Genomic DNA, 22,143 nt, shown 5'->3' with positions numbered 1-22,143 from the left:
CTCACTACACTGAAAGGCACAGACCGTACAGGACAGACCAGCCCTCACTGACTCACAACACTAAAAGGCACAGTGTGTACAGCACAGGAGAGACCAGCTCTCACTGCCTCACAACAACGAGAGGCACAGTGTGTACAGGAGAGACCAGCTCTCAATGACTCGGAGCAAGGTACACATTACTTAATAAAGAAGAACACGACATGCTGAACCTTTGCATATGCAGTATTTTATTAAACATGTTAATAAATAAAATAGCCATTGTATTAGTTTATTTCATTAAAATGAAATAGAGGAATAAGACATTTTATTTGCTGTTCATCAGGCCACTACTTTGTTCCTACTGAAGAGGACATAAGTTCATGGAATATTTACAAAAGTCATGGATGTGGTAACAAATTTTAAACTAAACTTGAAATAACATTGATTTTCAGGGTTCCACTTGATTGGACAAACTGGGGATACAAACATCCCCCAGCAAGGAATATCACCCAACTCAAGTGACCCCAAACTCTGCCCTGGGGGACCCCTGCGTATACTGGTTCAAGCCAATCTCTCGATCAATTAATGTTGCTGAAAACAGGTGTTGGGAGTTCTTTCAGGACATTTTCTTTAAATTCATCTTAACACAATACAGGTTTGTCTAGCCAATTTAGTGTCAGTGACCAGGAGTGCACACTTTTAGAAAACACATTTCGAACACATTTCAACAGTGTGTCTATGATGTAACAAATCATTTTCCAGACAGCACAAATGAAAGCCTTAGTTCATCTGACTGATTGTCCTGGGACATGAACATGTAAAATGTATTCATAATGGCTAGCATAGCCATTATGAATACATGGGGGCTAATAAGGCAAGTAATACAACAGTACACAAAGTGTCAAATTAAGACGAATCTACAGAAGGTTACATTAGAGCAGATTCAACTGGCCTGAAAAGCAGTATTCACAGAGATGCCCCAGGACCACCCCTGACCTAACTGACTGGACACTGATTTGTCCAAGCATCATGTGGATCAGAAATGTGGGTGGAACAGCTCTACAATTTTACTTTCACAATAACCTTGAAGCAATCATAGCCAATAAAACAGTCTGTATTTCACAGACAAGAATCACCCATTTCAGTCACTCTTACAATGATTCATTTGGATTTCAGGAAAGCTCCTGTTTCCTGAAAACTGATTACTTGCTCAACAGATCATGCATCATACTCATTCAAGCAACTCATACAACTGGTCCCCTAAGGTTAAATGTCTTTAACAGGCTACTTGGTATACATTGTTAAATATATGAACGCTATAATCTTTCAGCTATAGTTTCCCCCATCATTCACTGACACATACATGTTCACCCACAAATATTAGGGGGTGATTAAAGTAAAACAGGATTTTTGATACTGGAGGAATCAACACATCTCATTGTACTTGGGCTGCCTGTGTCGTCTCTCTCGCTCTCTCTCTGGCAGTAAAACGTAAAATAAGCACCTCAAGCTTTGTTTCAGACTCAATATAACAGTGCACCAACGGGCATCACACCTCCAAATAAAAGTTTTCCCCCCTTAGTTGATTGGACTTCTTTTTTTATCACAAGGGGCAGAAATAAGTGCAATAAATCTAATGCCATTTCTAGGTTGGACACATTAGGAGACATGTTAGTGTGTAGTGACTGGTGTCCAAAGCCCAAAGATGTGCTTCTCTTCAGAAGATATAGACAGAAGTTCATACTGAAAACCCTGGCAATATGACTGTCTCTCCATCTGGGACCAAGATGTACTTACATTGCCCATCTTGACCTGGAAAGGTTAGAAACCTTCAACAGTCACTAGAATGGAATTCCTTACTGCTTTCAGCTATAACCTTCATAAAATCAGTTCTGGGCACTGTAAAAGGAAAATTCAGACACCTGTAAATGGTAATTATAGACATGGAAATTGGATATTTGAAAACAAATTCTTGAACCTTATCTAATAAACCTGTTAACCGACAGTCAAAACATCAAAGACAACCGCTATTATTGTAGATTTATGATAAATCCTGAAGAGGCATGTATGCTGATTTACAATTAAAAAGTATCCAAGCATGAGAGAAACATAACTAAAAAGGGAAGGTTTCAAAACATGCCAGTTTCTGCTGAATTCTATGTACAATGCGACTCCATAATTACAGGTTCTGTTTGTTTTCACTTGACCTACACCAACGCTAGTAGTTACCCTTGAGCTGATCTCAAGTAAAACTCAGTCCATCTCCTGCGACAGTTGGGAGTCGAAACCATGCGGAAAGACTCAGTGTCCAGTGAAAAATCTTGTGTGGTTTATTGTTCATGGTTAATAAAATATATAGTCAAGAAAATTCTTTAGTATACATACATGGCAATCACTTTAAAAGATATTTATATTTTCAAATACTGCATAGTCATTGTGTTCCTGGTACACTTAAGAGAACATGAAAGCAGAACTATCACAGAAGTAACCAGACTTGTGAATCCCGTTTTTTTTGGTGCTCTTGTCCCATCTATTTGGAAAGTGTAAACGCTACATTTGAACCCAATCTGGCTCCTCCTTCCTGAGCTGTTCTCCTGACCTCTTCCTGTGGAGAAGAATGCTGGACTGAACCTGCGCAGCTCGTTTAGTAAGCCACAGCAGCAACTTCAGTAGTCTTGAGTGCTTTATAAGAAAATCAAAAAGAAAAATTAGCAGTTTTTTCTGTTATTGTTTGTTTTCTTTTACCAATCCATCCTTATTCCTTATGCATGCGGGACAATTAAGAATATGTTACTTTGGTCACTGGCTAAAGACTGTACAAGGTCCTCTGCACAAGGTCCATATCACTACACCAGTAGTGCTCATCTGTTTATTTTTCATATTTAAAAAATTTGTTCTGAAGAGCTCTCATTCAGCCTTAGTATCTTATTAATAATAATAATAATAATACAACTAAAACAAACTACTCTACATCTAAATGGGAAAGATGTGAAATGACACCCCCCCACTGCTCCCCCCAAAAACTGTGCAATGGTACAGCCCCACTAGGTGAACTGAAACTCCGGGGGTGGAGCTAGCAGTCGGATATATCATGGGAGGCTATGGCTAATGGCTAATATTCCTTGGCATGCATTTCACAAATTAATTGAAAGATCACGCTTCCAAATTGCCTTGTACTATTTCTCGCCAAGTTCACCTTACCACCAACGCAGGTGTGACAGCTACAGCCATTGATAGCTATGCCAGCTTTATATTTAGCAAACAATACATGTATAACATATTTTTTACAAATTGCAATGCCCTAAACAGAAGTTATATAAAGGAGTACATAAAATATAACAATCTGGAAATTTTTCAAGATTAGCCACCTAGCTATTTAACACATTGTTTTTCCAGATGAAAGACTGAGACTTTTTTCTCCTGTCTGGGTGAGTTTACATGGCATATCATTCTAGAAAAAACTGTGCAATCTCTTTCTGCCTGAGAACTACAATAGAAAACTAAAGCCAGCCACACCAGTCGGGCATTAGTAGGTTCCGAAACAGTACAGCTTGAGAAGGTTCCATCCCTGGAATGGAATGGGGGTAAAGGGGTAAAGGTGGCACAGGAAAACAAAAATCTGTTGCTGGGGGGAAAGACACTCAGCCATTCCCAGGTTGAGCAGGGGAACCTGGAACTAGTCTAGGCCAGGAGCCTGATGGCTCCATTTTCTGAGCCCAGGAGGAGCAGTCTCTTCGTGGGCAGGACTGCGAGGCTGGTCAGTGTCCCGCGGAAGTTCTCGGAGCTGAGCTTCGTGGAGCTGGCAGGGCTGGCGGAGATGTCCATCATGGAATATACTCCAATCTTATTGGCCACAGTACCCGCCACAATCTCAGAACCATAGAGGTCAAAGGCGTGGATGGGATCGGAGGGGGACTTGTACTGGTGGAGAGGTTTATGTTCCTTCCACACTGTAAGTGTGTGATCTGTGGAGGAACTGATAACCAGGTTTCCGTCTGCAGCCTGAGAGAGATAGAGAGACAGAGAGAGAGAGAGAAAGAGAGAGAGAGACAGACAGAGAGAATAAATACAACACACACCATGCTGGCTGACAATGTTTTTTGGTGTTCACCATCTCAAAAATCTGATCTATCTGGGTTATACCCAAAAATAATTACCCTGCGTTAGAAGTCTCAGAAGTGTGTATATGGCAGTGTTGCTTGTGACAGAAATCCTAATGAGTAATCCTTGTCCATATTTACCTGAACTTGGGCCTCTAAGGCTGGAGACACAGTCCTTGACCCTGCCTACGGGGGTTAAATAAAGTTTGCTCTTCTCCGGATTGGCTCAACTCGGCACAGATTTGTTGACTGCTTCTGCACAACCCAAGAGGGCTTTCATTTCTACCTGCACATTTCAAATTCCACTTTTATGTGAATTTTCAACAGAATTTTTTTATCCTTTATTTAACCAGGCAGGATAACTGAGAACTAGATTCTCTATTGCAGTGATAACCTGGGGAATCAGTCGATAGAAATGCTAGGGGGATTTGAGTAGCTAATCAGACATAGGGGTGATTAGGTGGCCAGATATAGAGAGACCGTTTCTGTGGGAATTTGGCCAGGGCAGTGGGTTTAACAGATCCATTATGGAATAGTTCAAGAATACTGAACCAGATTCAACATAAAACCATTAGTTCACAAACACAGACTGAAATTCAAATCAGGACCATTAGTTAAAGAACACTGTCCCAGATTCAACGCAGAACAATTAATTTAAGAACACTGATTGCAACTTAAAACCATTTGTTTAAGAATAATGACCTAGATTCAACACCAAATCATTAGTTCAAAAACACTGACTGAGACTGAACTCAAAACATCAATTTAATAACACTGACCCAGATTCAGCATAGGAACCATTAATTTAAGAATACTGACCCAGATTCAAAACCAAGCATTTAGGTCAAGAACACTGAACCAGATTCAACAGAGAACACTATATACCCACCAGAGGCTCGATACAGCAACTACAGCTGTAAGTCAAACACCCTGCCACTAGGCTACCCTGCAGCTTTGAAAAATGTTTTGCTGTTCCTGAGTTTTCATAAATATGTTTAACCGATATCCATTCACAGAGGCACATCTGAGCATTCTGAATCTGAATGTTCTCTAGAAGAGCCCCAAGGATGGGAATATGTGCCTTCTCCTGGCAAAGCACCAGCACAAGTAGCGTGTCGAAAATACTGCCAGCCTCCCCTGGACACAGCATGCAAGCTTTCCCACCCACCTCTTTCATACCAATCTCCAATTCCAACCAACCACCTCACCTCTTCAAATTGCACCACAGCTCCCCTGACCCTCTTTAGCAATCCTCTTTCTTTCTTTTTGGTTTTCCTTTTAGGATAATAATGCTACAGGTACGGCTGTGTAATGATAGCAGTTTGGTGGTATTTATTGTTGAACTGAACAGGATTTAAGTGTATGAATGCTCTTGTGCCTTTTTGTGTGACTTTATGCTTGGACAACATGTATTTCTTTTCTGTTTTTTTTTTTACACATTAGTAGTTAACATATATCAAAGTGTGATGAAAATGAATGAGCAGAAGTTCTTTTTTTCATTTACCATAAAAGGGTAGCAGTTAAAATTCAATGCAGCAGTATTAACATGAAAATACACATAAAATACAGTTCTTTTGTAGTTAACTTTGTAGTAAACTTTGTAGCAGCCACTGCAGTCCTACAAGACTGGAGTTAAACCAGCAGACACTGTGGCCCATCGGGACTGGAGTTAAACCAGCAGACACTGTGGCCCATCGGGACTGGAGTTAAACCAGCAGACACTGTGGCCCATCGGGACCAGCAGACACTGTGGACCATCGGGACTGGAGCCTGATACCCCTGCCTCACCTTCATCTGTAGAATGTCGCCCTCGTGGGCGGGCCAGCCGCGCAGCACCAGGCCGGTTCGGGCGTCCAGCAGCACGATGAATCCTGAAGAGAAGCCGGCCGCCACCGTGCGCCCCCCCGGACTCACCGCCAGGTAGCGGATCAGCCCCGCGCTCACGTTGTTATAGGCCAGTCGGAACTCGTGCTGAGGACAGTCAGGTGACAGCCCCATTAACACAGACACACAGCTCCTGCCTTCCTGGCCTCTTCCCTGCCTGGCAACAGGAGTTCTGCCCATTTCCCAAAGCCCATCTTAACTGTACTGCACGTATTCCCACCCTTTACTGAATTTTAGCAGATTTATCACACTGACATTTTTCAGCATCATCAGTAGATAGAGAGAGAGAATGAGACCATCTACTGTAAAGAACAGAGTGCAGTGGATCTAACGTGTGGTCTCTCTGTGGCCCCAGTAATACTGCCTCATCACAGCCCCACTGTAATGGAGCCAACACAAAAATGGTTGGCTCCTATGCCCCTTAAGGGTGCCTTTGACATGTACAATGCCGTGAAAAAGTATCTGCCCCCTGGAGTGGTTGTGGGTATGACAGTAAATGATGTAATGCCGGAGCGGAGAGGCACCTGCAGGCCCGGTTTTCGGGGATCGATGAAGCGGAGCACAGAGTCCGCGCTGCCGAACACCACGCCGCAGTGGGGCGGGGGCATGGTGGTCACGGCAGTGATGGGGTTCTTCCCATCCAGAGGCTCGTACGTACGGATCTGCTTTCCTGAAACACACACAGGGACAGGGGAGAGGAAAAGGACAAAAAAAACAAGCAGAAGCACTCAGTCATTTCCTGTTCATGGTTACTATCGCCCGACCCCCTTTCATACATTACAACACGCAACATAACGAGTTCTATGCTCAATAGTGCCAGACCTGCCAAACAACATTCCCAGAAGAGCAAGGGTGCATTCCACACCACCAAAGGACTAAAGAACAACAATACAGATTCTAAATGCATACAGATTTCACCCATAGCAAGCCATAAAAAACATACAAGCATAAAGACACCAGAATAACCAGGATTAATCAATTAAATATGGGTGCGAGGGAGTGGGGGTGGGAGGGAAGATTAAGATTCTATAAAAGAGAGATTTGGTTCCACAGTGGGACTGCTTGCATAAATAAAGGTTACATAAATAAAATAAACTAGGGAGCAATGCAAGCAACCAAAAATGACCACTCCATCAGAAATTTAAGCTGCACCAAACGTAAATCTGACTTAGCAACTTGCATGAAGAACACTGTTAGTAACATCACCAGAGCTATGCACTACAGACACATACAACATTTTAAAATATTCACTCACTCAACTGACAAAAAATTGATCTATAGTTGTTTTGGGATTTGGACAGGAGCAAGCATTTGATAATTAGAATTTTTGGCTAGTTATAAGGGTAGGCTATTTGGTTGGCTACATATAATTTTGAGTTTTTTTGTTAGAATTGTTTATAACTGACCAAATAATATCACGGTGGCAATGTTTCTTTGTTCAGAACTGGCTGCTCTGATCTATTTATGGTGATTCCCAAGCTCACCAGATCAGTACCACTCGCACGTGTGAGGCAGAATCGCATTCCCTCAAACAGGCAGGCACAAGAACAGGCTACAGACGGCACTCCTGAGGCCCGGAACTTTCCGCTCACCTGTGAACTGGTCCCAGAGGTGCACGGTGCCGTCACAGCTCACCACCTCCTGCAGCGCCTCCAGCTGGCCCACGTAGAACACGGACTTGCGGTGCTCAGCGTAGGTGAGGCGCGGGTCCACCTCGCGCGTGCCGTCCCCGTGGTTGTACAGGGGCCACAGCCTCACCGTCTTGTCCTTGCTGCCGGACAGGAAGTAGTCCTCCCCGGCCAGCGGCGCCAGGCACTTGGCCGTGCCGGAGTGGCCCAGGAAGGTCTGCAGGCGGATCTGGTGGAAGTGGAAGTGCGGGTCCTGCTGGTTCAGGCCGATCTCATACTGCCAGTAGGCCAGCCAGTTGCCCAGGAGGGCGCGGCTGCTCCGCGGGAGCTCCTGCTTCAGAGCGCTGTCCTCGGGGGTGGGGCCCAGCACCCAGGAGGAGGAGCCAGAGGTGAAGGAGGTGGCGAAGGACGAACCCGGGTTGGCGGCCAGAGGCAGGTGGCCGGAGTTCTGACGTCCCCAGGTGTCCAGTGTGGACAGGTTGGGGCTTCCACAAACGTCCGAACCCTGGGCCACCTGGATGCGGTTTCCCACCAGGTGGCTACCGAAGGTGCCGGACTCGGGGAGGGGGTCTCCGCCCATGGGGGTGGAGCTGGAAGATGGGGCGGGGAAGGGGCTGCAGCCCGCGAGCCGGCCCAGGCCTGGAGAAAGGTGACTGGGGGACATAGGGCCGTCCGCCTGGGGTCCCGCGGCCGGTGGAGGGTCAGAGCTACCTGGGCTGACCTGCTCATGATAAGACTGCGCCAGGTGCCAAACCAGTTCGTGGTTCGGCACCAGCTTTCTGATCGCAGAATCGCCTGTAGAAAACCATATAAATGTTTTAAAAATACCTCTGAGATGCATCAAAGACAGCCATCAGCTACATCACACCAACTCCAGCACCTATAATTACCCTATAACAACAGCAGCAATATCATCCAATAACACCAGCAGCTATATCACCCTGTACCCTCTAACGTGAAACAGCCAAAGCAGAACAGAGGTGAATTTGATTAGTACTGAAGCTAAGCAGGGCTGGGATTGGTTAGCACTGAAGCCCAGCAGGGCTGGGCCTGGTTAGTACTGACGCTAAGCAGGGCTGGGATTGGTTAGTACCGAAGCTAAGCCAGCAAAGAGTGTGTGTATGTGTGTGTGCGTGTGTGTGTGTGGTTTCTCACCGATGAGGCAGTTGAAGGGGATGTACGAAGCGTAGGCCATCTCAGAGTTGAACACGGCCTGCAGCTCCTCCAGCACCCCCAGCTCACAGGTGACCTCAGTCCCCTCTGGGGTGTGCAGATCCACCAGGGTGTATTCTCCTACCTCCCTGCGAGGGGCCGTGTCCACCTGAGTAAGAGCAGTGGGTTCAGAATCAGTCCTCTGTTAGCCCTTTCTTATGTCTGCTTCTGAGCCTTCTGTCTTCTGTCTGCTAAGGAAATTCAATTCTTGCATTTAGGGCCATACAAATTGTTATGGCTGAGAGGCCTTCAAAAGAAATTCTAATTGATAGCTGCTCAACTAAATGATTCAATATGATATTTGGTTGCTGTCTGTCCAGGATCTCAGCTCATTGCACAATTTACAAAGAGTTGAGTGATAACATCTGCATGTAGGTGACCTTAACAAGAGTCCCAGGACCAGTAGATACAAAACAACTGCACAACATCAAAGATTCTTTGCCTCCTTTTTAGCATCACCGTCCTTCGTCCAGCACCAAAGCAACTGCTGATGTGTGTGGTCAAAAAACCAAACTTCAATTGGAACTGGGTGTTATGGACAGATGAGACCACAATAGAGAAAAGCATGCAAGAGTGAGTTTCATGAGTTGATTTATAGTGAAATATGATGACACTATGGGACAGCAGAGTACACTGCTTACATTTTGCTTTATAGATCTTTAGTAGTTCTGCATATCACCCCCAGATTTTGTACACTGTTGGTCAAGGAGTTCATGATCCAGAACATGTATAGGTTTACCTGTTATATATACATGATCTCTCAGAATTTCATTTCAAACTGAAGGAAGAACAACGGCATTTTTGCATTTTCGCCTAGATTCCTTTGTATTTGTGGTACTTCATTAGTACCGAAATTATGAAAATGAACTAAACTAAGTCAGTATTGTAAATGGTGTGATGCACACATCTGGAGTAATAAAACCTTAAATAGAACACCTCAAAAATGGGTGAGGATTGGCCAGATTTGGCATCAGTGCAAAGGGTAAAGCATAAATTACAGCTCACTATCGCTGTTCTTTATTCTATACAGCCTTTACTGCTTATCTGTATCAAGGGTGCCAATAATGTGACATCCTCTACTGTGTGTACTTGTGTGTGTTTATGACAGACATGGAGATAAAGTGTAGAGCTACACAGAGATAGACAGACAGAGATAGAAAGATAGAGACACAAAGATATAGAGACAGACAGCCACACAGAGGGCCGGTTACCTGTGTGTGGAGACTGTGTAGCAGGGAGAACACTCTGAAGAACCTGCACAGGGTGTCGACCATGTGCTGCTGCACCATCTCCCTGCCGATGCGCAGGCAAATGAGGGCCATGAGGCTGAGGGTCTTCAGACACACCGCAGAGCGTGTCTGTACGCCGCTGGGAAAACTGAACAGAGCGGGTCAACGTGTTTCACTCCTGACTTTCAGCCGCTGCACTGCAAAGCCTGCACTGCAAATCTACAGCTGTTGCACACAAATTCAAACTGCTGCTCCAAGCTCAGAATTAGTGGTAGACCGTATTGTGAAAACTCAATTTTGTGTTAGAATAGTTTACAACTATGCCATTACTAATTTGTGGCAAGTTTTGTGAATCATGTGGGACGTTTTGTGTTTGACATTATACATTCCGTGTGTGATGTGGTATGTTCTGTGTGATGTTGTACAGTGAGCTTCATAATATATATATATATATATATATATATATATATATATATATATATATATTTTTTCCTGATTTTGCTCCAGTTTTAGTCATTTGTAATCAAAAATAGCCCCCCCCCCCCCCCAATTTCAGGACAGCATTATGTTTGGGACATATTAATGTTATGTAAATGAAAGTAGTCATGTTTAGTAATTTGTCACATATTCTGCGCATGTAATGACTGCTTGAAGTCTGTGACCCAAAGACATCACCAGGCGCTGAGAATGTTCTCTGGTGGTGCTCTGCCAGGCTCCTGCTTGTTTTGGGGGGCTAGTTGTACAAAAACACCCTTTAATAAAAGCTGACACTTTAACCACATCTGAGACGTTTGATTACAAATATAAAATTGTAGAGTACAGAGCCAAATCAAGAAAGTCTTTGTCCCAAAAGTTATGGAGCTCACTGTATATACACATATATATGTGTGATATTGTATATTCTGTGTGTGATGTTGTATGTTCTGAGCGTGATGTATGTTCTGTGTGTGTTGTATATTCTGTGTGATGCTGTATATTATGTGTGTGATGTTGTATGTTCTGTGTGTGATGTTGTATGTTCTGTGTGTGACGTTGTATATTCTATTCTGTGTGTGATGCTGTATGTTCTGCGTGTGGTATATATTCTGTGTGTGATGCTGTATGTTCTGCGTGTGGTATATATTCTGTGTGGAATGCTGTGTGTGCCTGGACCATATGAGGTTTTACCCCATCCTAGGAGAGGTGAGCACATCTAGCAGAGGCAGGATCACATCCTGATTGATCTTCATCAGCATGTCCATCAGTGTGGTGTCAGACAGGAAAACAATGATCTTCTGTGTGAGGAGCACTGCTGCCAGTAGCCCCGCCTCCTTACGTGTGTTCAAGCGACAGGAGGAAGGTGGAGACACCTGGAAAGTAGGTAATCAAATTACTTACACCACACCAAGAAACAGTAAAGGCCAGTGAGCACACAACCAGAACTAAATTCCTTTCTTGTGAGCAGAACTTGAACTTTAACAACACAAATACTGCTCTCATTTGATCAGTAATTCTTACAGCAGTACTGATTAATTTCCCGTCAAACAAGCGTCCGTTACTGAAAACTGCAGCTGAAGATATGAAGACTCAGGCCATACCAGGTAACCAATGTAGGGCAGGTACTGGTAGGTGAGCACAGGTTCTCCGTACAGGTGTGCAATGTAGATGAGACAGTCCAGGACAGGCCGGGCCATTTGGTCCCCGACCACAGGCCGCTTCTCGTACACACTGCCCACACTTTCCACACTGTTCTCCTCCCACGCAGAGGGAACAAACTGGTGCTTGTCAGGGCCTTGAACCAGGGAGGATTTAGAGGCAGACAAACAGTGACAATGTTACGCAAGCATACACATGTGCACATGCACAAGCGCATGCATACATACATTTATAATCCTACACACACACGCAACACACACAACAAAAAAGCACCCAGGCACAAACTCAATGCACAAGTGCATGACACAAATATGCACATACAACACGCACACAAATGCACACACATTTTGCTAGTTAGCTTCCTGCCAATAACATATAAATCTGATGTGATACCTACAAAATGGATATTTAACTACAACACTGCTGAAAATTAGCTGTATGAAATAGTAGCAAAATACCAAGAAAACAACATGCTGGCTGGTTTTGACTCATTGTTTTCTGAATTTTCTGTATGCATCCTGTGTATCTTCTTCTAGAGCCAAAGACAACAGTTGAATATGTTACTTTACATCTCCGCTGTCAAGTCAATGAGAAGAAACAGTTATGCAATAAGAAGGGTAGGAAAAAACAAAAGTCAGCCAAAAAATACCAAACACATGCCCTACCCCTATATAACATGGGCTGTAGCTTCAAAAATCAGAGGCATTTTGTGTTTATAAAATACAATTTATAAAATAACATATTGGGCACCACTGTGATTTCCACAAAAAATTGTACCCCTGAATAAGTGCACCCCTAAATAAGTGATTGTAATATCACTCACCAATGTAGCAGGTCGTGAGCAGGCGTAATAAATTTCTGGCAACATAACGAGATGTCACAGTGGGCCCAAGCTTTGCGGCAAGCCATCTGACCGTCTTACACACAGTGTCTGCAGAGAAACAGAAAAAAGCTGAGTGGCTCCCCACGGTAGACAATTTAACTAAAATCATCCACAATCAAATATGTGCAGTCTGAAGTACTGGAATAACATAAATAGGCCTATGTATCAAATTGCTAACAACTTCGCTAACAGTAGGGTCAATAAATTAGTATCCTAGCCGAACAGTAAAAACTGGTTGGTTTTGAATATACTCCCTTTACCTGACCCAATACTAGCCTATATGAAGCATTTGGCTTTTCTTTACACATATTAATCACATTACTCAAAATGTAGCTGTATGTGGGTCAGGAACAAAGTCCTCTTTTGACCTGAACTTACAGTGTAGCAAGGAATTAGTGGAGTTCACCATTCATGAGAGAGAGTCTCTATAACATATGCCCTACATATGGTAAATGTACTCTGCACAAGTAGGTCACAGGCTAAATCATCATTTGATTAAGACTGACTTCATAGAAGCAAGTAAAAATGGTGATGAGTGCATTATGGATGCAACCAAGCATAAGACCAAACTGTTACATTAGAACAAATGCGCTAGCTCACCCAGTAGTATCTTGTGCTCTTTCTCCTCAGAGTCTTCTGTGAGGTCTGAATCATCCTCTTCTCCCACCATGTCCTTCTCCGCCTCCTCCAGCTCCATCCTGCTTAAAATCTTCCCATCCAGGGTGACCACTGTGGAGTCAGACTCCTCAGTGTGGCCTGAAAGGGTGAGCTCCAGACTGGGGACACTACCGACTGTGCTCTCTTTTCCTTCCTCTCCCTCCTCCTCCTCCTCCAGCTCCACTCCATCCTCCCCCTCGCTGGCCTGCTTCAGGTCCTGACTGCTGTCTGCGGACTTTAGGCTGGTCCGGTCCTTGGCAGAGTCAGTGTCTCCGATAGAGACCTCGCTGGCACTACTCTTGTCACTCAACTTCCCCATGCTCAGAGACTCTTGGTCCTGGTCCTTCACCACAGAATTCTGGCAATGTGGCTTCCCATGCAGCCCGACCCCGCCTGGTGCTCCTGACCCATTGTTGACGTAGAAACCATTCTGGAAGTCCTCGCCTTCAGATAGGAAGACCTGGTCATTCAAGCTGATCCCTGAAGAGTAATCCATCAGCCCAGCGTCAACCACACCACCACCACCTCCACTGCCCCCTCCTGCCTTTCCGCTTATAGACCCTGTGGATGCCCCTCCTTTTCCACATTCATAGTCTTCATCCTCTTCCTCCCCTAGGTCTACTCTGCCACTCCTCAGGGCCTTGTTTCCCTCCCACTCAGCCCCAGCCCCAGCCCCAGTGCTGCAGCTTTCAAAACCCGTAAGGATCTGCAAGACATGGGGCAAGAGGCTGGACAAGAAAGCCTGCAGGCCAAGTCGCACGATGAGCTGCAGCACAAAGCAGTCGGTGTAGAGGTAGAAACGGCCCCGCAGGCACCGCGGGCTCTCATACACACCCACTAAGGGCTTCAACAAATACTTAGCAGTGTTGCGTGGCCCTAGCACTCTAGAGATGGGCTCAAACAGGTACCAGGCAGCATACACGGCAGTGGACTCTTCTGACATGAGTGCAAGCACAAAGGGTAGGAGAATTTCCAGTCCCTCTGCCGTGATCTCACCCTGCAACAGATACTCCAGCTGCCGCCACAGGTGGAAGATGATGTCACGGCCTGGGGTGGTGCTGATGGACTCCATCTTGGCATGGTAGGAGAAGATGAACTGATGAAGAGCACGGAAGTAGGTTGGGAATGGAAGTGGTGACAGAAACGGACTGAGAAGCTGCCAGGGACTGGGAGGGGGGAGGCCCTCAAAAACTGGGTCATATTCAAAAAGCAGAGGCCTGGGGAGCCTGTTCTCCTTCCAGTTTGTACTGGTCAATTTAGAGTGCTTGTGGACCTGCAGTAGGGTTTCTATGGCAGGTAGTAGGGGTAGGGGCACATCATGGTAGCTAGCTGAGAACAACTTCATTACAACCTGGAACCGATCGGTCAGGGAGGTGCTCGGCTTCACGTGCCGCAGTTTATGGGAGAAAAAGATCTCAGTAATGAGGACACCCAGGGCTTGCATATCCCTCTGGAAGAGTATCGCGAGAGAAGGAGTGGCTACCAGTGACAAGTCTGAATGTCCAGATTCACTTGCAGAACCTTTAGTATGAATTTGTGCATGCAGTCCTTTCCCAAGGAAGTTATTCAGCCTCTCCAGCTCCTCAAGCGGCTGAAGGGGGCTGAATCCCTCTGGTAGACTAATCTTGAAGTCCTCAGTGTTAGTAGAGTTGGCGATCCCCTCTTTATGTTTCCTGTTCACACTGCTGCCTCTTTGTAGCATGGCACTTCGAATGCCAGACCCCAGGACATTTGTGACATTAGCAGTCCCGTCAATTGGAAAGACAGAAGGAGATTGGGATAAAGTCGTAGCTGTGGATTCTGTAGGGGCTTTCCCAGCAACCACACTGGATAATGGCAGTGGGACAGAGGAGGAGGCTGCAGTGGAAGTACCAGAAGCAGCACTCAAAGAGTCCAGGGCTTCCATGCCTTGCTCCAGCTCCTCGTCCCGATCAACTACGGTCCAGGCACTTGACTCACACCCGGTCGCTTCCGGGACCATTCCGTCCACGCCATCCACTACAGTTTCAAGTGAAGGGTTAGGCCAGGAGGATGAGCAGACCGTGACTGAGCTAAGGTGAGGACGGTCAAGAGGAGAGTACTGGTATGGTGCAAGACGGGGTGGGTGGGGCTGGTCAAACAGTTGCACCACCCCGTAGCTGGCCAAATGTGTGTGGTTGTCCACAAGGTGTAGGCACACATTCTTGGCCTTGACAGCATCTTTTCCTGAGAGCTTATAACCAAATGTAAGGTCAATCCAGTGGTGTAGCTGTTGAGAGACCTCCCGACTCTCCAGGAGGCGGCGGTGCACCTCAATGAACTCCTCATACGAGTTACACCATGGAGGCACATCTAGGTCTGGCATGTCTGGGTGTATGGAGCGAAATATGGAGGGGTCTGTGTAGAACTCTGGGATGCACTCATCAGGGGTCCAGCTCTGAATGCGTTCCATGCTGGCTGGATACTCATTGGGCTCCCACTGCGATCGTACATGGCTGCACAGCACAGACTTGGGTGTCTGCCGGGCTTTGTACACATAGTATGTAATGTCCGACAACACATCTGAAATGTGATGTGGCACATGAAGATGATCCAGTTGCCCCGGACCACTGGTCCCTATAGCTCCACCTATGTCTCCTGCAAAATTCCCTGCCCCGCCCCCATTAGCCACTGCTGCAGCTAGAGCCTCTTTTGTCATTTCATAAGTGAAATCCAGTTGTTTGTCACCCTTGTTCAGTCGAAACTTGGATCTCCTAAGGTCACGGAACCTCCCAAAAGGTATAGTGAAGTCTACCACCCAGGGCAGAACTGGGTGATAGTTTGGGTCCCCTTCGCGTCTCCCGGCTAGCTTGTTTAGCTCCATCAGGTACCGAAAGTTGCTGACTCGTCCATGGACCCAGTCCAAAACAAGGGATTTAAGCTCTTCACAGCAGTCCCAGCAGAGCTGTCCATTGTTGGCACCATCGCCCCTGTCCACTTCTAGGCTTCTTCCTAGCCTGTGTCCTACCCCTCCGTTCTCCGTAGCCTCCCTGTCATCCCCAAGCTCCTCATAATGTGCTAAGCTGACTTTGAGATAGCTGCAGAGTTGCTCATCTACAGCTACATCCTGCAGGGACAGCTCTCCACAGGACAGCCCTACAGAATGGCATGCCTGCATGGCGGTAAGCAGCTGGTACAGGATGAACAGAACTTTGGCATTGCTGTTGGCAAGTTTGGCAGGGCTAAAGGTGACAATGTCATAGAGGGAGTACTGACTGTAAGGTAACACCACATAGAGCATTTCTCCTGACTCCAGCAGGCCCTCTGCAGGGAGAATGTTAGGACAAAGCTGGTCTCTGCCAGGCTTAGGTGATGTGTAGGCCGGGAAAGGGTTTTCCTTCTCCTTCTCTCTAGCCGGGGACAGTGATGGAGAAACCCGGTCGGTAGAGATGAAGGGGCAGCAGAACACAGCCTGCAGAGCCTGGCGTACAGCATCCAGCGCCAGTACTTGGGCCTGCTCCACGGTGCCTGCATAAGGCTGCACATAGATCCGATGGGCCTGACGCCAGAGGTTCCTGTGTCGGGAAGGGAAGGGGGGAATCAGGAAAGAACTGGAGGATTACAGTACATCATAAAAAATGTGTGATGATAACAGCCAGTCATTCAGAACAACTAAGCTTGTTTTTTTACACATGCTGCATAAAGAGCATCAAGTTGGGGAATGCTGACCAGCCAGAACATGTAACTATTGTTATCACTTTGGGCAATATCTCCAACTCCAACTAAGTCTATCATCTGACTATTTTTGGTTATCCATACCCTGAAAAAAAGGCAAAACATTTCAGAGAAAATAGTAAAGTGCTTTAAAGTGTGATTTGAGCACATATCTCTGACCCAATCCTCTTTGTTGTGTATGTCACTCTGGACTCCTATACACACACAGATTACTTCAGTGACTCACTTGTCAACTCATCATTTTTCCATCTCTCAGCCTTGTCATCAAAGGAACAAAATGCCCTTGCCAGCAACACATTTTATTTTTTATATTAAACATTCTGTACTGAATAGGTGTGCTTTGCTTAATGTATCATAACAATTACTGCACTGATTTGAGTACTTATTGCCTTTTAACCAATAACTATATACAACTATGTCAGCACAATGGCTATGACATGACTACAATTCCAGCAAGATCAGAACAGCCTTAGTACCCAACACTGTGTCAGGCCAGGGCGTAGACATTCCACAAGTCACTGTTTCAATCACATGCCCTGACAAGTTACTTTATGCATAAACAATTCTGTATGAGGAAAAATACTTCTTAATATCAGTGTGGGATTTAACTAACTAACTTCCACCTATGTCTCTTTGCTGACAGAGAACTCAGTTTAAAATATCAAGTGTAGTCAATTTTGTTAATTAATCTGTGTTACAAATGTACATACCTCAGCCAAATTTCCATGTTAGCCTACTTCTGCTGAGAGATTAAATACATTAAATGCGAAAGTAAATCATTCCTCTTATCATTTCAGTTTTGTGCCAGGAACCAATTTAGTTGTCCTTCTTTGTACTTTTTCCAAGAGCTTCTTAATCCTTCTTACAGTGTGGTACCCAGAGCTGGACAAATGTTCTACACTTTGACAAGTTAATCAGTCAAACACTGTTCTTTTTTGTAATTACACTGAATGTTTTCTCCAGAAAATGTGATAACAACTAATTTCCGAAGGATACCTGAAATTGTGTTCCGAAACCCCTTGCATGAGACTGAAGAACGAATCCTCTGAGATGCCCTCCCCTTGGCAGCCTGGTTCCCTGGACAGCCGATAGCCAAGTCTGCTTTTCCTCAGGCCTTGAATGCAAACCCGGGTCCAGCCAGATGGCAGCTTCACCTGGGAGCGCTGGAGCAGTGTATGCACCTCTCCCTCACTCACGCCCTCATAGCGTGCACATCGGGTAACCCTCCTCTCCCGAAGCCCCAGGACCCAACGGGTTGGAACAAGAGCCACCTGCTCCTGAGGCCGCAGACCTGGGCCCATCTGTCGCCGGTCCACACCCAGGTCCCTCTCCAGGGCTGTCACAAGCCACTCCATGCTCACCTCTGGAGGCCGTACTGGAACAAAATGGTGTCCTGTGGCTTCTCCCTCCACACTGCCCTGACCTAAAGCACTCTCATGCATCCATGGGGTGCTGAAGTTCAGTGAGTGGAGTGGTATTTAGAAATGTGTTCTGGGAAAAAAAAAATCAAAAGATAAAATTCTGCAGTTGTTTATTGCAACAGATCACATCTATGAAATTCTCCTGAAAATTGTAAAGGTACAAAAACCATTTATTTACAGAAATAAGTCGTAATACTTTTATTTTGCGCTGGAGTGCATTTAATTTTATTTCCAAATTCAAGTTATATTAATTACAAATTTAAATTAAATCAACTTAAATAATCAAGAACACAGGGAACCTTTACAAACATTAAACATTGTATAGCTTAGATATAAAACTTCAAAATGACAATTACAAATCTATTTCTGGTTTAGTTTCCTGGGTCCTACATGGCCTGCTTAACGGTATTCCAACCCCACCACTGAAAATGCCTTCAGTAAACCAATTACAGCTATGCTCTGCTAGTCCACCAAAGAGACCAAAACAACAATTTATTCACTGTTATAAGTGCATGATAGAGATTGTACAACAGAAAAGCGGAAGACCAAGCTAACTGCAATCACTGCGTGCACTCGCTTTATTTAATTTTAAAACATCAACTCAATACCATATTTCCTTCCAGAATAGGCGAAATGAGAAACAGTACACGACAGATTACCTTGAGGTAAATGTTGCCAATCGCATGAATTCCATTTTAATTGAAAAGGCAACCATAGCTACTAATCTGAAAACCTGTTGTTACAAGTGTATGAAAAGGAAACGACCCAACTGCTAAATTGTGACAAATCGAAAGTCGCGTAAAAAAAGAGACATTTGACAGTTGTATCCACGCAGAGCCACGCAACTGCTTGTCAGCAAATGTTTAGCTCGTTGATTAACTAAATACAACCACACACAAGCTACCCTGTTTAACTGTTTAATTAAAGCCAAGCAAGAGCTGTTACTTGGCTCTGTCGGATGAAATGTTTACTCCTAACTCGCGATTTAAAAAAACATGTTTCTGCAGCTAGCATACACCCTAACCTACAAACTTGTAAGTTTGCAAATTACTAGTCAAATCTAATCCCCACGAATAAACGTCAATATCACAACTTCATTTAGCCAGCTAGTTCGTCAAATAACTATGTTTACGATAACTAGATCTCACTTCCCCTTTTAGATTTGCACAGTATTTTATAAATGTCACACAAAACCGAAAGCGTTAGCTAGCTAGTAACCTCGCAAGCGACGACGGTCCGCTCTCTGATCTAATCTAAGTAAGATTGTTATCTCACTAACAAGCAAGGCTGGCTTGCTTGCTAACTAGTACCCATCAAGCGAAGGCCATGCATTTCGGAAAGCTAGCCAGCACTTGCTAACTTGTGGCACGTACCTCTGTCACAGTACTGCTGAGTACATTGCTAACTCATATAAAACCCTGGTTCCATCTTCTATCCAATATATCCATTTGCAAAAAAAACAAATCTGCTCCAGAGGCTCCACTCTTGCACAAAATGAAGAGTAATCAGACACCTGATGTACTTCAAATGCAGGACAGTCATGTAGCGCCAGTCTGGTGCAGTAAACCTATTTTTCTGCTGATAGAAGCCATGTTGTTGCACCTCACAACTCACGTGACTCACATCACGATCTCGCGCTCTCATGTGACCCAACCTTCAGTTATAATAATAATAATAATAATAATAATAATAATAGCTTCTCAAATCAAGCAAGCTGAGCTGTTTCACTCTAGTTCTTTAACAAAGTATATTTGATGTTCTTGTCACATTAGTAAGCTAATAGTGGGCATATTCCAGTGGGTACATTCGTTGGAAAAGTAGGCTTGTGGGCTTAAAAAAAGATAATGGCAAACTTGATCGTGCTGGTCGTCAACTGGCAGTAATGAAGCTGACAAGAGGCATGAATGAGCCTTTTTGATGATCTTCAGATCAGTCACATTAATTTAGAATTATTGAATGAAGCGAGGGTTAACAGTGGACTTCTTACTGAAGTTTCTGACGATCTGCCGGGGCTTTCCACTGGCTGCAGGAGTATGCGTGGTCCAAAGCAGTTTATACAGCAACGTAATGCCTCCAGTGGTCGTACGTGTTATTCTTCAGAAGATTACCTACTTTCAATTTCATTCCTATGGTATACGTAACCTGAACACTGTGCTCAATGAAAGAAGTTAAGGCACAAACTTTAAAACTGGTGTTTATGCTTATAACTGTGAATAAACGCTATAAATAATTTGTCCTTATATTCAACCTCTGGAAACATAACTTCGCTTTTTTCATGCATATACAGGACGCGATAATTTAGAATGAAACTTACTGTATCTAAGGTTTGATAAATGAGCGGCGCACACAGTAAAAAATCAATCATATTACAATCTGCCTTGCATAGGATGGCAAATTCTGAAAGGAACGTGTGAGCTAATTAGGTTTCTTTTAATGAGTAGTCTTTTATCAATAGTGGACAAAGATATGTTACCCTTCTGACGCTGTAGTTTGGCAGTCTTTTTCATGTAGTCTGCTCTGCAATGAAGGGCAATAATGTTGAAATATTTCTGAGTATATATTTGTGGGGAATGTTGTCATTGCACACAACTATTTTGAGGTTTCAGAAACAGCTGGAGACTTAATTGAAACTTTAATTGCAAAAAAAACCTAATGTGTATCTCATGTGTTTCATGAATATTAATTATTGAACACACATGACACCGGTTCATAATATTGTAGTTATGGTACATCATAAAGTACTTACTAGGGTACATTCAATGGTAAATGACAGTTCTGAGACACTAAGAGAATCTGGCCTTATAGTTAATTGTTTTGTGACACATCAAAGCAGTGTTACAAGTGCCCAGGTTTATGTCCCATGCGATTTATTGTGGTGGATTGTGGCATATACCATAGAATTCTGTAGTCGTATACGTACAACATCATATACAATGACTAGTATATTTACTTGGCACGCAGACAGTGAATTTAGTTCTGGATTTTCAACAACTTAACTAGCTTGAACAAAAAGTATCTTGTTCATAGAAATTAGAAAGCACAATATAAAAAGGGTCACATGCTTGTCAATGTGCCTATAAGCTGATTTATTATACATTACATCCTGGGGCTGTCGACATCATGTGCAAAAATAGGCAGGATAGGCAGCGTCTCCTCATATTTTTGGTCTAACCTGTATCACCAGTACTAGCTGCATCTGTCTAAAGTGGTCAGACACCCATAGACATGCTTTAATTGTCAGTTTAAATAATGGGAAAAGGGAATTATCAGGAATTTGAAGTTACTCTACTAGTGTTGCAACAGTAACTGCAGTTATCTCAATACCAGGGGCTGTTGTAACAGTCCTTGTACTGTACTAACATTTAAAGGTTCTTGTACTATACTCAGTTTAATGATAACTTTGTAGGAATCAGATTTTATTTCTGAAAATATCCACAAGATGCCGATCTAAGACAGGTAACATTCACAACATTTGTATACTAAGGCCGTAAAGTTTCCCTTAAGCCCTCTAGCCCTAAGTGACGACAGTTGTTTTGATCATGTGCCACGATGCCTCAATATTTCCAGGGACTAAGGGTTGGTAAAAAGTGTGACAGTAAATTTCCAAGATGGTAATCTATACATTTATGAGCTATAAGTTTAAAATGCTCCCATTGAATAAAACAAACAGTTTTATATTTGATTGTGGGTAAATACACTGAGTCTGGATATATTTCTGGGAGGAGGGTTAACATTCCAACTGCCTCAAGGGCCAGTTGTTATGTGGTATTACTGTAGGCCTAAGATGATCTTAATATTCAGTGTTTGTTTCTTCATTGTTGT

At 44.2% G+C, this 22,143-nt stretch overlaps 1 protein-coding gene across 2 annotated transcripts; it reads right to left on the bottom strand.

The window, feature by feature from the left end:
- Positions 1-207: 207 nt before the first annotated feature.
- wdr81 (WD repeat domain 81) lies at positions 208-19,934 on the bottom strand. Of its 2 annotated transcripts, none has more exons than XM_035384951.1 (12): positions 19,695-19,934; positions 17,897-18,391; positions 13,151-16,740; positions 12,491-12,598; positions 11,610-11,803; positions 11,200-11,381; positions 10,015-10,180; positions 8,747-8,912; positions 7,556-8,386; positions 6,488-6,633; positions 5,868-6,050; positions 208-3,981 (listed from the first exon to the last, which is right to left on the bottom strand). In XM_035384951.1, the coding sequence occupies exons 2-12, from the start codon at positions 18,340-18,342 to the stop codon at positions 3,661-3,663; spliced, it is 6,333 nt and encodes a 2,110-aa protein (XP_035240842.1). In that variant the 5' UTR covers positions 18,343-18,391; positions 19,695-19,934; the 3' UTR covers positions 208-3,660. The 2 variants fall into 2 exon arrangements, with proteins under 2 accessions (XP_035240842.1, XP_035240843.1); XM_035384952.1 differs by lacking the exon at positions 19,695-19,934 and adding an exon at positions 18,981-19,564.
- Positions 19,935-22,143: the final 2,209 nt, after the last annotated feature.

This window comes from Anguilla anguilla, chromosome 12 (assembly GCF_013347855.1).
Source record: "Anguilla anguilla isolate fAngAng1 chromosome 12, fAngAng1.pri, whole genome shotgun sequence".
Classification (NCBI taxonomy): Eukaryota; Metazoa; Chordata; class Actinopteri; order Anguilliformes; family Anguillidae; genus Anguilla; species Anguilla anguilla.
This window is presented reverse-complemented; position numbering and strand designations above follow the sequence as displayed.